Below are 15,805 nucleotides of genomic sequence, written 5' to 3' on the forward strand. Positions count from 1 at the left end.
AAAATAAAACACGCGTACAAATACGAAACTTCAAGAAATAGCAAAACAAATGAAGCAGGAGCAGTATTAGCAGCAGCAGCAGCTGACATCACTTTGTCCAGCCACTAGCAGATAAAGGTTTCCCCCGCTTCATGTCACTCACGTGACGTCATTGGACCGTACTTCACCACGTTTCTCCAATAAAGTGGTATAAACAATAATTGAAGAAAGATGTATATTTCAGGGCAAGCAACCTACTTACTGTACATCCTCCCTCTTCGTGCTACGTACAAATGAAGTGACGCTTGTACCTGCCTCTCCCCCACGCAGAAACCTACTTCCTGCTGGGCTCGGGCTCGCCGTTCGGCAGCATGGGCTCGGAGTACTGCGAGCTGGGCACCGTGCTGCATCACTCGAGCCAGGATCTCCCGCCCGGCGCTCCCCCTCCTCCGCCTCCTCCTCCCCTGCCGCACCAGCACCAGCACCAACGGCACCACCTGCACCAGCACCACCAACAGCAGCAGCTGGCGGCGTTGCCCGCGGCCGCGGTGGGAGCGCCGGGCGGTTGCTCGCAGCGCGACGCGGACGGCGGAGGGACACCGTCGCCGCCGCCGGCGCCGCTCCTCCCCGCCGGAGGAGGAGCCGGGCTCGTCCACCAGCAGCAGCAGGCCGGGCAGGGCGAACGTGACGAGCACAACCGCTCTCCCGTCAGCTTCCGCGAGGGTCGGAGGGCGTCCGACACGTCGCTCACTCAGGGTACGCGACGACGTCCGTCCAGTTTCCCCCCTAACCCCCCTAACCCCCCCCCCCCCGGGACGTTTTAAGGGACGCTCGCAAAATCTGCGCCGATAGATCGGCGAACTATTTCCTGGGCTGCTGTCTTCTAGCCACCTTGCAGCCCGCCCGCCCGCCCGCGATGTTTTATCTGCGCACGAGTGAATTTGCGTGCTTGCAAGACCCACGTGTAAGAGCACAGGTGATGATGATGATGATAGCAGCGGTATCGAGTGACGATATTGACAGTCATAACGACGACGATGATGATGGTGATAATAATGATGATGATGAGGGTAATGAAGATCATTGCAAGATTGATGACGACAATGATAACGACGACGACGATGACGACGACGACGATGTCAACGGTGCGAGCTGCCTGAGCCGCTCCTGCCCCGTCGGTCGGTCGATGGTAACTTCCCGCCAGACAGCTGCCGAGTGGCTCGGTGTGGTTGGCTGACCTGCATTTGCCTCCGGCAGGCGTAGTGGCCTTCAGGCAGCACGTGAGCAGCCTGGCCCGAGCGCCCGGCATCCTGGAGCTCAACAAACACGAGGCCGAGGTGGAGGAGATGGGCCAGCCCGAGGGCTCCGGCCTGTGTTGGCAGGTTGGCCAGGTAATCGAACGGCGATTGTCGTCGGGCACACGCACACACGTGGCCAAGGCGTGGCACGGTCAATGTTTCGCTCGTGAGAAAGAAAAAAAAAACACCAGTGGACGTGTGGATGCAAAGCGGAGAATGCGTATTGTTTGCAGCAAAAAATTAGTAAGCACGGAGACATTTTAAATAGAATTGACCTGTGCTCTTGCAGCAGCTGCTGCTGCTGCTGCAAGCCTTTCGTGTGCAAGTCCTTTCCATATACGACGTATACTATTGTTGGTGGTCATTGGCCTCGTACACAACATGTTGACTCCTTTGAAATGTTGGGTTGTCAAAGGGGGACTTAATCAAAGAGTATCGCTGTACGTATATAAGTGTGTGTGTGTATGTTCATGATTCATGCTGTAGCATCATTGAACAGATTCATTTGCTCCTTGTACTCTGATGTTGCGTTCATGGGATTGAAAGAATACATTTCAGTAACAAACACGAAGCACGATAAAAAAGCGCCCCTATTAGGATGAACATTATAATACAAATTTGCCGGGTTAAATTTTCAACCGTGGGTCGTAAACAATGCCGATAACATCATGGATGTAAGCATACGCGATCTTATAACGAAAGATAAGAACGGTGGAATTCAAACGGAGGGCTTAAAATCGACATCTAAAGCATCGAAAATACGGAGGGACGTAAACAGGATGTAAACACGGGGCAGTGCACCTCCCACGCTCGCCTTTACAACCCTTTGAAGCGACCCCCGGCGACCCTGGCAATGTCCTTTATACAACGTTAGTCACGACTCGGGGGCGAGCATCACGCGCGGACGTGCGGCCGTTTCCCGGGAGATGACAGCATCAGCTGTGCCTCCTGTGGGTTCACCCCGGCTCAAGCACATGGCCCCCCCTCTCCGCTGCTCCCCCCCCATCTCCCTGCCCACCACCACCGCACCCCCCCCTAACCCTCCACCCCCATTGCCTACACCAAACGCCCCCCCCTCCTCCCCAACCTTTCCCTACCGTGATTCCCCTCCGCCCCCACCCGTTCCATCAACGCACCTAGCAACCAAACAGGGACATTTTGTACCACAGCATGAGGATGAAGTGCCGCGTGAACATCTGCCGTTGAGAGAGTGAGAGAAAAAGAATAATAATAATGATGACCGACAAAGGAAAACATATTAACGCGCGCGTTTTCATCGGCTTAAATTGAATGCCCCCGTAGGACGAGTTGCGAAGAAGCGGGGCCCTGCCAACGCTTAAAACCCTTCACCACAGGAAATAAATGCAAAAATGTGGAAGACGTGTTTATTGGAAAGCCGCGTAGTAGGCGCGCCAGTATACGGGAGCCTGGCGTTAACGGCGTTCAGCACGATTTAAGCGACGCTTTTTTTGCATCTTACTCGTTCGTCATCTGCAGGCCGATTTTTGCCCGGTGGAAATTTAGCCAATCGGGAGCCATTATAGCCAGGGAGAAGGTCTTTTTATTTCAGATAAAAACAGACCTCCACGTGATGCTTTTTATTTCATAATTGTTGGTTCAAAATTAATCGGACGTTCGATTAATTGTAAAAATCTCTTCTTTCTTCCGGTCCACTTGAACATCTCGCACTCAAACACAACACGACAACGCCTGCACATTCCCCTCCGTTTGCTTTGGTTTTGTTCGCCGCTGGTGGTGGTGGTGGTGTTGAAGGATGGTGGCATGCAGCATGCTTCTTTGGGGTTCCCCGGTTCCTATCACCCGCATCTCCTCCTTCGCCGGCAGAGCCTTGACGCCTACGGCTTGCCTACGCATTCCCAGGTCAGCCTACCAACCAACCCCTCGCTTCCCTCCCTCCGCCGCTTCCTGACTCAAGCCCTGTGCCTTTTACAGCAGCACAATCGTGTTTCCATGGGCTGACTCGTGCTCTCTCTCTCTCGTTGTATAAATGTGGTGATGTGAACTGGGGGTGGGGGAAGTGGCTGTGGTGGAGCAGTGGTGAGCGTGCAGGGTCCTGGTTGGATTGCTTGGCCAATTTGTTAAGTCTTTCATAAGCGTTTCACTCGTTGGATCTCCTCATTCTGAGGTTTACAATAAGGCCGTTTCCTTGTTTCAATGAGATAAGCTAAAATTAGTACGAACATTGTACCCACAGCAATATCAATCTATCAGTGTTGAGCCACGGTTACTAATCAATGGTCAGCCGCATTCATATCTGGGAACAACACCGACCTGATTGACACACCTAGAATTTAAAAATGATTAATTTGCTGGTGATTACAAATTGCCGAGTGTTTATGATTCAGCGGTGAATGTGAACACCACGTGGAAGAAACTCCCCCACTTCACATATTTGGGGCCTGGCTTCTCAGGCTGAACGCTGTTGAATGCGATGCCACTGAATGGCCCAAGTTAATTTTATACTTCATTTTAATATGATGGATCTCATCTTGTTTGTATTTCTGAAATGCAATCACTATATATGTTTTGATTTAAAGCTTTCGTGACTGCAGGGATTCATATTCTTGGTTCTTTCGGTAAAGTCACGTAGAAGGGAAGTAATAAAATAATCTAAATATAAAACAGTAAGAATTCTCACGACGTTTCGACTGCAACACAAGCAATCATCATCATCTTGCTGTGGATTTCACACCTGATGATGATTGCTTGTGTTTCAGTCGAAACGTCGTGAGAATTTTTATTGTTTTATATTTATATTATTTTATTATTTCCCTTCTACGTCACGATATATGTGTTTGCGTGTATATGTTAGGGATGTGTTCACAGTTTTCAGATTAATCTAATAAAATCCAAAAATCAGGCCTACATGTCGGATTATCCGAAATTATAATTTTACATTTTTGGATCGATCTAAAAACGTGAACGCACAGATAATGGCGCCGCATTTAAAGTCAAATTCGCGTTTTTCTCCCAGAAAGTAGCATCGCTTGAAATCACGTTTGTTAGCACAAAGATGCGTAAAATTGCTATGTCACGTGAACCATCCGAGACTGAAATTCCCCCAAAACGGATTCGAAATCGTCCTCATGAAACTGAAAATCCCTGAAGGCAAATGTTTTTTGTATCCAATACTCAACCCTGAATTTACATGTGTGGTACTGGCAATGTTTCCGTCAGAACGCATGCCAGCCAGTCACGCGATTGTGGTTATTATGAGTTTGTGCCACAGCTGTTGAGCCATGCCATCGCGTGACCTGTACACAATTGATTCAATGCCGCTTTGTGGATTTCACTTGAATGTCAACCCTACTTTACAAACGTGGAGGATTACAGCAAACTCAGAGTGGTCCTCTCTCTCTCTAAACACCATGTACATGGTACAGCCCTAAATTTCGATGTAAAGCTTTCGTGACTGCAGGGATTCATCTTCTTGGTTCTTTCGGTAAAGTCACGTAGAAGGGAAATAATAAAATAATAAAAATTAAACATAATAAAATAAAATGATTCTCACGACGTTTCGGCCACAACGCAAGCAGCCGTCCTCATGTGAAGAACAGGTCTGTCGGAAAGACAGCGTCTGAATGACGCTGATGAGGGCCTCCCAATGATTTGTGTTGTCATGGGGGTTAAGTGACCGTACTTTCACCACGCTGGTCAAGCATAGACACGCGAGCATAATACAGCACTACGATGAACTTCACTACGTTGTCAATGTAACATATTCGTAAACACTAAATGAACCCGTATTTTGTCTTGGGCCCTATCGGCGGCCAACAAGGGGACACGATTGGTAACAATCATCAGACAGATTGGTCGTGGCTCCAGTCGCACGGCAGCACGAGAATTCTGCCGCTGCCGCTGCGCAGGTGTACGCTGTCACCTATACCCCCAAAAAAAAATCGCAAAAACGGAGACAGGGGGACACGGAATGTCGCGCCTCTCGGCCAATGTGAATGTGACTCTCCTAGCACCGGGACATCGTCAATCGGCGGAGATTTCGGTGTTCACAGCTGCCTCTCGGTTAGACCGAGACCCTAAACCTTCGGGAAAAGCGAGGCTTTGGTTGGCTGATCAGAAGCGAGACTCTGATTTCCCTGAGTGGTGCTCTCACTCTGTGCCCGCCACTGGCCGGGAGAGGATGTGCGGAATCGACGGGTAGAGGTTGGCAAATGCTGCCACCGCTTTACTCGCGACCCCTGCTCTACGTGACGAGGAATCGCGTCTTGTAACGGCCTGGGTCCTGACCGCTGTTCGCTCTGCGCATGTGTGTAACCATCTCCAGACCCTGGGAATGGGGTGCAAAAGCCGGAATGGATACGTCGTATATGGAAAGGACTTGCACACCAAGGGCTTGCAGCAGCAGCTGCAAGAGCACAGGTCAATTCTATTTTAAATTTCTCCGTGTTTACTTTTTTTGCCACAAACAATGCAGTTTATCCAGCTTCTCGTGTGAAATGCATGTTTTGAATCGTTGTTTCTATTCGCACAGAATGAGAATTTCAATTTGCATTGAGATTGCGACACCAATGAAATCAAAACGTGTTCCGATAGCACGCAAATTACGAAGGTAATATACGACGCTGGTTAGCTTTGCTGTCAGTTCACTCGCACTGAGTCGTTGAAGTCTATCCCTTCGCCAGCCAGGAGTATCTCTGGACAGTAATCAGAGCATGCCATTTGCTTTGATGCTGCCATGGGGTAATCATGAGCCCACTGGACTCGCAATCTAGAGCTTCCTTCAATCACTCCATCTCTATCGACCCATAATAATTATAATAACAACAACAATAATTTACAGCCGTTTGTCTCGGGCGTGAACGTCTCCCCATGCGGTGTCGATCGTGAGGATTGGTTAACCGTACTTCGCCATTGTGAGTTGATGCCAGGCAGGAGGAGGAGGAGGAGACCCTAGAACGGTGCAGAAATCACTCGGGTTAACCGTGGCTGGGAAGCAGACAACTTATTTGTTGTTTTATGTAAGCATTTTTTATTGTCATTCAAGAGCCCAGAACAACAAGTGGGGAATGTCAAAAGGAGGGATAGAAACAGCGTGTGGCCTATAACAGGCCAGGGCATAATGCACCCTACTGTGGTGGAGTGGGGAGGAACGATGTAACCAAACAAAATTCAAAATAAAAAATAAGATGAACGTGATGTCCAAGTTTATCAGTCCTGCGCTGTCCCAGGAGCAATGTTTAGGGAAGCGGATGACTTCTTAAAAGGAATGATTGCGTTACATTGTCATGATGGAGGTTTTCTGCATGGTCACGTAATTGTGCCAAATAGCCTGCCGTGGTCACGCATGCTAGTAGCGGCGGTTGGCTCTGTGCATACATACATTCATCACGTGGTGCCGTCTCTCCCCATCGCAGACTCTACCAGAAGCGGATGCAGCTGCAGCGGCTGTCCGTGCAGACGCACTTCAAGCAGCTGCACCTGAGCGATGGGCCCTACCCTCAGCCTTCGAGCGGACTGCGCAACCAGCAGCAGTGCCAAATCATGACCCAACAGCAGCAGCAGTCGCAGCAGCAGTCGCAGCAACAGCAGCAGCAGCAGCAGCAACAGCAGCCCTCGCACCTGCTTCCTCACCAGGACGTTCCGACGCATAGCCTGCACAGCCACCTGCACCAAATGCAGCTGCAGGAGAACCAAGGAGGCCAGTACGCGACAGCTCAACAGAGCAGTGACGCGCATGCAATGCTCCCGCAGCACTTTCACTTGCAGCAACAGCAGCAGCAGCAGCAACAACAACAGCAATCGCTTCAGCAACCTGAGCAGGTGTACGGACATCCGCAGCACTACTCGCATCACCTGCAGCAGAGCAGCCAGGCTTCCCAGTTGCAACTACAGCAGCAGCAGCAACAGCAGCAGCAACAGCAGCAACAGCAGCAGCAGCAGCTGTACGCGCACCAGCTGCAGCGCGGACCGCAGGCGTTCACATCAGGGGCGGAGGCTCACGTGACGTTTAGCCGCCCTTCCAGCTGCGACGAGCTCCTGCAGGCGCAGCTGCATAGGCAGCAGCAGTACCAGCTGCACCTGCTGCAGGTGGGCGCCGACGGGCAGGATCTGCGGCCGCAAGCGCCGGCGCCGTACGAGTCCGGCGCAGGCGAGGGTCCCCGCGCCGACGGCGCCGCGTACCTGGAGCAGTGCCGCTTCGCGCGCGACTTCCTGCAGGGAGGGCAGCCCTTCGCGGTGCCGGCGGGCGGCGGCGCTGGCGGCGGCGGTGAGCGGGGCGTCCTCCTGGACGGCGGAGAGAGGCCGGGGCGGGTGACGTACCGTGACGCCGGTGCCGCCGGAGAGGAGCTCGAGCTGCTGGGCTGCGAGATGATGGAGGCGACGGAGAATCAGTCGACGGTGCTCGCTGGCTGCTGGTGACCGCCACCCACCCCCCCCAGCCGTCACCGCGAGGGAAGCGGAGATGGAACGAAAGCCCGGGAGAGACTCTTTGTTGGCGCGCCTCGTGGCGGTGCCGCGTTGTAGCGATACTGCGCACGCCCGACAGCATTTTGTTTGGGAATGTCTGCGTTCGATGAGGGGAAGCGTTTCAGACGGGGGGAGCCTCTTTCCAACCCAGACGCTTTCCGTCAGTTTGTTTCCACCAAATAAGGTAATTTGCGAATTCCCGCGAAGTTCCGTGGGCGACGCGCGTTGGCAGAGAGGCGGACGAGATGCAAACCGAGTCGGCGAACGATGCAGCATGTGTGCAGCAGTCGGGCTGCCTGAACACTGGGCCCAGGGGATCGACTGAGGGTGGAATAACAACGCCGCCTGTGGCAGTGCGAAAAATTGACGCCGCTGTGAGCGTAAAGGTTCAGGCATTTGGACGTAGCAGCCATGTGGATTCTCAACAAAAGCAACATGAACATCCTGCTGCTGCTGCTGCTTCAAACTGAAAAGCACCAAATATGGATGAAATTATTACGAACATGAAACAGGACATTGCCTCTTGCGGGCCAAGCACACAACCACAGGTCTAAAATTATAGCTTTTAACAGGTTACGCGAATGCTTCCAAGCTTTAGATTTTTTTTGTTTGATTTTAATTGTTTACGCGCGTGAGAAACATTTCGGCCTTAAGCTGTTTGACAAGAATGACCCACCACGGAGGACCTTGCTGAATAAAAGCCGCGGCGAATAAATCGTAACGTTGCGGATGCTGAGAAGCAAAATACGTGCCGGGGTTTCTTAACTGCACCCCGCAAGCGAAAGGGATATCTTAAATTGAGGAAGGAATTTAATAGGGCCACGAGAAAAGGGGAGGGGGTGGGATTTAAGCTGACACCACGAAGCGAGCTCGTTCCCAAAGTGGGGAGGTGGGGGGGGCAACGCGAGATGATTTCTCGCCGGAGTCGGCCCTCGCTCCGGGCACATCTGGGGAGAAGTCGAGAGGGGGTGGGGGAGCTGCTAAGGTGACACGGTGATGACCGCGAAGAATGTGGTCGAGGAGGCGGTCGGCCGATTTGGTTTGGGAAGAGTTTTGAGGATGAATGATGCCCAATGACGCCGTCTGCCCTCCCGAGTGTCCAGGGGGGAGTTGGAGTTGCGTGTCTGAGTACGGATCGCAGTGATGCGATCTGTATGGGGCGTCGAGTACAAAACGAAGGGCTGTGAATGGTACAGGGGAACCAAGCGTGTTAGGACAGTTTTAGGGCACATCCTCGCCCCCGCCACCCCCCCCCCCCCCCCGTTTTTTATTTTATATATCTAGCTTGTGAGTTCTCTCTTGTCAAGAAAACTATTGAAAAAATATAACAACAGCTGCGCATTTGACGAACGTTCGAACAATGAAAACGTTGGCTGGCTGCTTGCGACGAACTAATATGTCAAAAGTGGCATCCGGCTGATGGAACAACTTATTTTTGTGGTCATTCTCAAACTTTAATGTTTAAAAAAACACATCAATTATTTGCTTTTAATGTAAGCAGTACATGCGTACATACATCAGTGTGACATCTGAATATCTAGCATTTAAGACGGCTTCAGTGTTACGTACAAAAAAAATAGTGTTTGATTGGTTACTGACTATCATCAGATGACTGTGAAATGCGTGACTTTTCAACTGTGGGGGCGATGCAATAGGATCGTTGTTTAGCTGCACAGAAGACCCACGCCTTTGGCATGATTAGGCATCGTGACAGTGGCTTATCGTCGGTTACCGTGGGAATCTGGTGCAAGTAATTAAATGCGGGGGGGGGGGGCGGGGGCGGGGTGCACCCCACTGTCCAATCCCTACCTCTTCACAGCTCCGGCACCAGGCTTCTGGCGCTGTTTGCACCGCCCGCACAACCTGCGGCTACGTCGTGGCGGTGACCCGCGAGCATCGGAAAATTAAACGCCGTGACCCGGGCTGGAGAGAGGAGGGCCACTAGAAGGAGCCAGCTGCAACTGCCCCCGGGCAGCTTCGTGTGAGCCCCCAGAGCTTCCAGTAACCGAGGGGGCGGTGCGTTCACTTGGGGTCGCCCAAAGGAGATGTTCACGTTCGTGCTGCTCCTACGCTCCCTGCAGTTGTCGGTGCCATGCTTTGAGTCGCGGGGCCGTGCTGCAACCAGCCCCCCCCCTCCCCACCCCCGACCGTATTGCAGCAGGTTGCCCTGGTTGATTAAATCGGGGGCGGTCCAGGGAGGTCGTCGATTTGCTCGCTGGCATCGGATGGAACACAGTCCGTCCACGTTGCCAGGGAAAGTTGGCCCCTCCGTGAGCACATTCATAGGGCCGACGGGCAAATGTGGTTGTCAAAAATTTGAGTAAAATGTCGAGTCAGTAACGTTAAAATAGTGCGTCTCAACATTGAAATATATGGTGGGGTTTTTTTTTTTTACACGTTACGGTTTAAAAAACAATTGGTTCACGAGCCTCATCCGAGCTTGTTTGTAATAGTGAATGACCCGATTGGGGTAAGCCGGACCGTCGCTCGATTGAGGCAGTTTCTCCACGTTTTGTTTCCTGCCGTGGGGCTGTCTGACCTCCAGAGGGACTGCAATGCGCAAAGACGCATGATGCTCCTATGGTGCTCCCCCCCCACCCCCCCCCCCAGCTCACGACAATTTCTTTCTTGGCACAGTTTTTTTTTAATCAATTTGGCATCACTGAGCCGAGCGCGGAACACCGGCAAGGGACAATGTTGTACGGGACATTTAAATTGTGAGCCCTTTTCAATGATCATTCTCTAGGATGTTGGTGGCTTTCTTGTGTCATTGGCTGGGTACTGTGTTAAACGCGTCTGGGTTGTTTTGCGCATTCAGGTAAACTCAAATGCCTCTTTAAGCACCAACCCATGTCCCGCCACCGCAGCGATATTTAGACCAACGGTGGTAACTTTTCTCTGTTAAGTGTTGTGCAATTAATAATAATGATATAACAATATTCATAATTGGTGTCAGTGGAATACCGTGTTATTGAAGAGCGTGCTCGAGAAAAAGAAACAACTTTAAAATATTTGCGAATGACATCGATATTATATAATTGCCTATTGTGTCCTTTGGTTTGTGCTAAATTCCACAATGTTTTATCAACTTGAAAAGAAATGCGAATGTATAACTGTAAAATCAGGCGGTGTTTTATGTGTATTCAGAGGGTGGTTAAATTGTGTGTGTTTCTTCAATAATAATAATAACAGTAATAAGCGTAATGCACTGCTTTCATTGAATGTGTACATTTATATTTAACATTAAATTTATTGTTTTGCCTCCGTTTCAGGCACGTCGGTCTGATAATAATAACTTTGTGCTCCAGTGGTTCATGCCTTTTTATGTTGCTTGTGTGTTCATTTTAACTGTAAATTTTTGGTACTTTTGCTGTACAGACTAACAACAATTATACATATTACAAAACTGTAATATAAGTGATAGTATTGTTTGTATGAGATGAAGAACTCACTTGCACAATCAGGGGGGAAGAGCTGCCTATTTTAATATAGGTACTTTATTTAGCCCGACTTGTTCAGACAGCAGCACAAGGTAGGCGAAACATGCCTACTTGTTACGTCAAAAGCGTCAGGGTTATTTTACCGCGGTTTTCACATCGGATCAGTCCGCGCTTAACGTCACAAACTGAGAAAAATTCTAGTTGGCCCCTTGCAGACAGCCGCAAGCGACCTGCAGAGTGGGCCTTGTTGATCCTCCCCCCACTCCACCTGCCGGAGCCATTCCAACGCTGTCCTTTGCTAATTTGCGGGCGGGGTGGCCACAGCAGCGGTCTTCTGCCGCTTCGTTCGTCGTGCCTTGCGCACGGAGGCTCGGAAGAAGCCCCCCCTCACCCCCCCCCCGTTCATATATTTGGGGCGTCTCGTGCCGCAAACAGCGAGCAAGTCCGGTTCGCCTGTAAGGTGAACAACGCATCGTTTGGAACGGTGGGGGGGGGGGGCGTTGGTGGGCTTCGCACGTCAGCAAGCCAGAACGATGGGACCCCACGGGAAACGCGACGAGAGCCGACGGTAAAACGCGTCACTGCGGTAACCCGAGACGATTGTCGTTGCCGGCGGCCGTATTGCTTATGAATAGACCATTTCTCCACTCTTGCCCAACGTGCGCAGGGATAAAACTTGTGCAACCAATGTGTTACCACTTTGAAGCCGGCTTCGACCGAGAGAAAGAGAGAGAGCGCGTGCCAAGCGACTTTTGCTCACGATCCAAGAATTCCGTTGCGCAGTGCCCGTCGCGAGCAGGTGTCGATCGAATGTGCACCGTGCTTAACATTGTAAATGTATTTGCTCTCACCGATGCAGCCAAGTTCTCCCTTCCCACATGCCTAAAGTTCTGCTCAAGGTCCACACAGTAGCGTACTCCTTTGGTGGAGCGCGCACACTTTTGGACGGCGCAGTACATCCCGCGGCCAGCGCCGCATATGCACGCGGTGTATTGGTACGCGATAGGACGTGTCAGTATCTCTGTGGCGAGATGTTAACTACCTCGCCTGGTATACAGGAGGTCGTAGGTTCGATCCCGACCCCGACGCCTGTATATTTTGAGTGTGCGTGGTCTCCCCGTGGTCGCGTGGATTTTTCCCTCTACATTTAGAAACATGCGTTAAAGAGTATTTGGCTGCAATACATTTCCACATTGATCAGCCACTTCGTTGAGATATCATTTGCGGCCAGGTCACTTATGAAAAAGAGCTATGTAGCTCAGTGGGCCTTACCTGGTAAAATAAACATTGTAACATTGTTTAGTTTCATAACATCGCGCATTGTAACGGTCATCATTTCTGTCCTACCAATTGCACGGCAGGGTGATTAAGCTGGGAATGTTGCTCTTGACGACAAGGAAATAGATTCGATGTTTTGGCTGGTGGCCTTTGAGAGCCTACCGTTGGCCGCAACATTGAATCTGTGTGAGAGAGAGAGAGAGATTAGTACCTATTCTGAGTTTCTATTTAATGTCCACGAACCGAAATTACATCAAGCAATGTGTCACGTAGTTGAAGAGCCAGTAGTCAGTAGCACAATCTCTCCAAAGAGCAAACCACTTTACCTATTCTTACATATTATTAAAAAAAAAACAGCGATGGAAAATGTATTTTTAATCGAGTTAAATTGATAACCTTTATTTTATGAATAAAATTACGAAGCACTTCACAACCATGCTGGTTAACGACACGATTGGATTTTGGTATTTTTGTTAAATGGACGTCAAGTGTCACGTGCAGGGGAAATTACCGCACGACCACCAGGAACTCCACTTTTAGAAGAACCCCGCGGGTGAAGGCTTTTGTTTGTTTTGGGTGCCATTGAAGGCTCTTATTTTTGCTGTATCAGCATATTCAAAGATGATTTGTTGAGCCGTATGGCGGCATGACTCTGTGTCACTCTTTCAAACCCGGCATCTGGTGCATTTGACATACAACGGCCGAAAAGTAACCGCAACTGCTCCCGTAGTACATTTATCCATAAGCAAACTAAATGTTTGGCTTGCTTTTGACCAATATAGGACAATTCAACACGCTTATATGCTCAATAAAGTACCGTAGTAGTACTCGTAATGATGATAATTTTCTGAAACGAATTCATATTTAAAATATTTGTGTCCGAATTGATTGCAGGAAGGGTCTCGCTAACTTTAAGGCGGCTGTGAGGGCACTCCAAGTCTGGGGATATATGATCGGTTACATTTGCTTCACGTATTTTGCAAATGGTCATGTAGACAGAGCCTCCACATTGCAAACATCTTATCCGTTGGAAATGTAATCTCTTTCATCTGGTCACCGCGGCATTGCTTCTTGTTAAACGCATCCTATACTTAAGGTGTTGTAAAAAAAAGTACAAATAACGCGAGGGTAAATTAATTTATGTATTGAAATATCTATGTCGAGGTAAAATATGACTGTAAAGTATGTAGAAAGGCAATACAAGCAAATTGTGCATGCACAGTGGTGCACTTTTGCTTGCAATAATCAAGACCGTTCAGCAATATTGTTTATGAAAGTATTTCCAAAAAAAAACTGAGTTTAAATGTTACTATTAATGACGTTAATACAAAAAAATAAAACAATATAAAACCAAAAGGTCCTGAGCAATTTGTTGAATTGTTTTTTTTTTCTTTCACAAACGAATCATCCCGTGATCGTTGCTAAAGTGGATGAGGTTTTTAATAAACGCAGTGAAAATGTCGCAATGTTTTTTTATTCTACTTGTACCGCATTTAACGTTGAGCATATTGTATTCCTCTCGGCGTCGTAAATTGTATTTGTTAAATATCCGCCCTGACCGAGGGAAAGCTGTGGCGGGGTGGTGGGTGGTAAGAATTATTTCAATTATAAAACCTCTCTGGCTTGCCTCCAAACACCACCTTTTGGGTAGAAAGACGAGATGGCTTTTATTCATTAGATTATTGACTTTGAACTTCGGGGCTAAAGTTCCCATGTGGCGGAGGCGTAACGCACAACGCACTCAACTTCAAATTGCCTCCCCATTATCTTTCTGAGGGAAAAACATCGGCAAATTAATCTATGTGCCCCACTCTTCTTGCTTAACGGTGCAATGTTTTTTTCCCCCACAAATTTAATATACGGGAAAAAAATTCTAAATGGCACACTTGATGAGTTTTTTAGCCCAGTTTCCATCGTTATTCATTTGCAACCGCAATGTGTGTTTTTTTATCTGAAACAATGAGATGGTGTTACAAACTACGTTCTCTTAGTCTACTTTCATATTGACATTGACATTCCGCTCATACTTTCAGTTGAACTGTACGCAGTTGTAAACTGTGAACAAGTGTATCGCAGGGAATATTCAAACAGATGAAATATATATCTTTGAGATTTAAGTTAAAAAAAAAACCTCACTGTGACAAGTGTTTCATTTTTTTTCCATGACTGACCTATGTAGCATTTAGTCGAATGCTGTTAACCTCAGTGCATCATTCTGTGATCTTTATCCGTGAGCACAGATCCTGTGATGGGAAGGATTTGTGCTCTGGGGGATAGTGTATTGCTCTTGTGCAGTTGCAGATGGTCTCTTTCTGTTGTTAACTTGGTTTTTGTTTTGTTAAAGCGCTGGTTATATAAGTGCTGACGTCAATAAACGTGGCAATGTGCAAAGAGCCTTTTGGATCCAACTTTGCGTATACTTAAATTGCCTGGGCATTGAAATTATATCCCTTGTTTTCCAGCAGTTTAATCAGACCCATTTGACTGAATGTGTTATGCATTCTTCTGTGTTTTATTAGACACAGTTTAAGTATCCCTTTTCATGTTCTTGTTTTAAGCCATAGTCGGCGAGTGTATAACTCACAAGGTACATAAAAAAAAACAAGTATTCAAACCTAATGGGACTCAAAGGCACATCAAAGTTATCAAGATGAACAAGATCACCTATTTGGCTTTCAATGTTTAGAAGATTAGAGCCGGTTGTTTTGCCATCAATAAAGACTTACGAATTTTCAGATGCGTTTATCATTGCTTCGCAAATAATGTGAAAATACCCCAAAAGCTCGACAAATGTTTATTATTACATTTTGGCAAAAAGGCTAAAATTTATAATAATAATGTACAACCCTTTGTCAGTTGACTGCTGGATGAAGGCCTCTCTATAACGTGCTGGTCATAGGGTTTTATGAGCATACTTCACCGTGATGATCATTGAAGGCTGGTGAAGGGAGGATGGGGCCCTGAACTGGTTTAAATATCACTCGCCTAACACATTCCTGCGGAGGGAGCTGGTAGGAACGTTGGGTTGCTCGGTCAATGGCCAGGGTCACCGGCGGCGTAGTGTATTCCGCAAATATGCCCGACTGTGACGGCGGGCACAAGCCGGCGTGAGTAGGTTAAACGTTGAGTTTTATAAGGGCACCACGGGGTGACCAGCCCCTCCCCACCCAGCCCCACCCCTCCCACCCTCCCCACCCAGTCCCACCCTCCCCTCCCCACCCAGCCCCTCCCTCCCCACCCAGCCCCTCCCTGCACGACGGACGGACGGACACAATAATCCCCTGTGGGCTGGTGTAACCAGGAGTTTCCTACCAGTATAACGTTAGCCGTGGCTGGGAATCAACATTCCAGACACACATGTTCATA

At 48.9% G+C, this 15,805-nt stretch overlaps 1 protein-coding gene across 2 annotated transcripts in view; it reads left to right on the forward strand.

Annotated features, from left to right (window-relative positions):
- Nucleotides 1-14,833, forward strand: part of LOC144728598 (serine/threonine-protein kinase SIK2-like) — an 87,098-nt gene extending 72,265 nt beyond the window's left edge. Inside the window, exons 11-15 of one of the 2 annotated variants that reach the window (XM_078608133.1) lie at nucleotides 310-735; nucleotides 1,237-1,370; nucleotides 3,051-3,158; nucleotides 5,581-5,675; nucleotides 6,671-14,833. In XM_078608133.1, coding sequence (XP_078464259.1) covers nucleotides 310-735; nucleotides 1,237-1,370; nucleotides 3,051-3,158; nucleotides 5,581-5,675; nucleotides 6,671-7,673 — 1,766 coding nt within the window. In that variant the 3' untranslated portion in view covers nucleotides 7,674-14,833. The remainder of the gene's footprint in view (nucleotides 1-309; nucleotides 736-1,236; nucleotides 1,371-3,050; nucleotides 3,159-5,580; nucleotides 5,676-6,670) is intronic. The other variant, XM_078608134.1, reaches the window with a different exon arrangement.
- Nucleotides 14,834-15,805: the final 972 nt, after the last annotated feature.

The sequence above is a fragment of the Lampetra planeri genome, chromosome 29 (genome assembly GCF_965212315.1).
Source record: "Lampetra planeri chromosome 29, kcLamPlan1.2.h2, whole genome shotgun sequence".
NCBI lineage: Eukaryota > Metazoa > Chordata > Hyperoartia > Petromyzontiformes > Petromyzontidae > Lampetra > Lampetra planeri.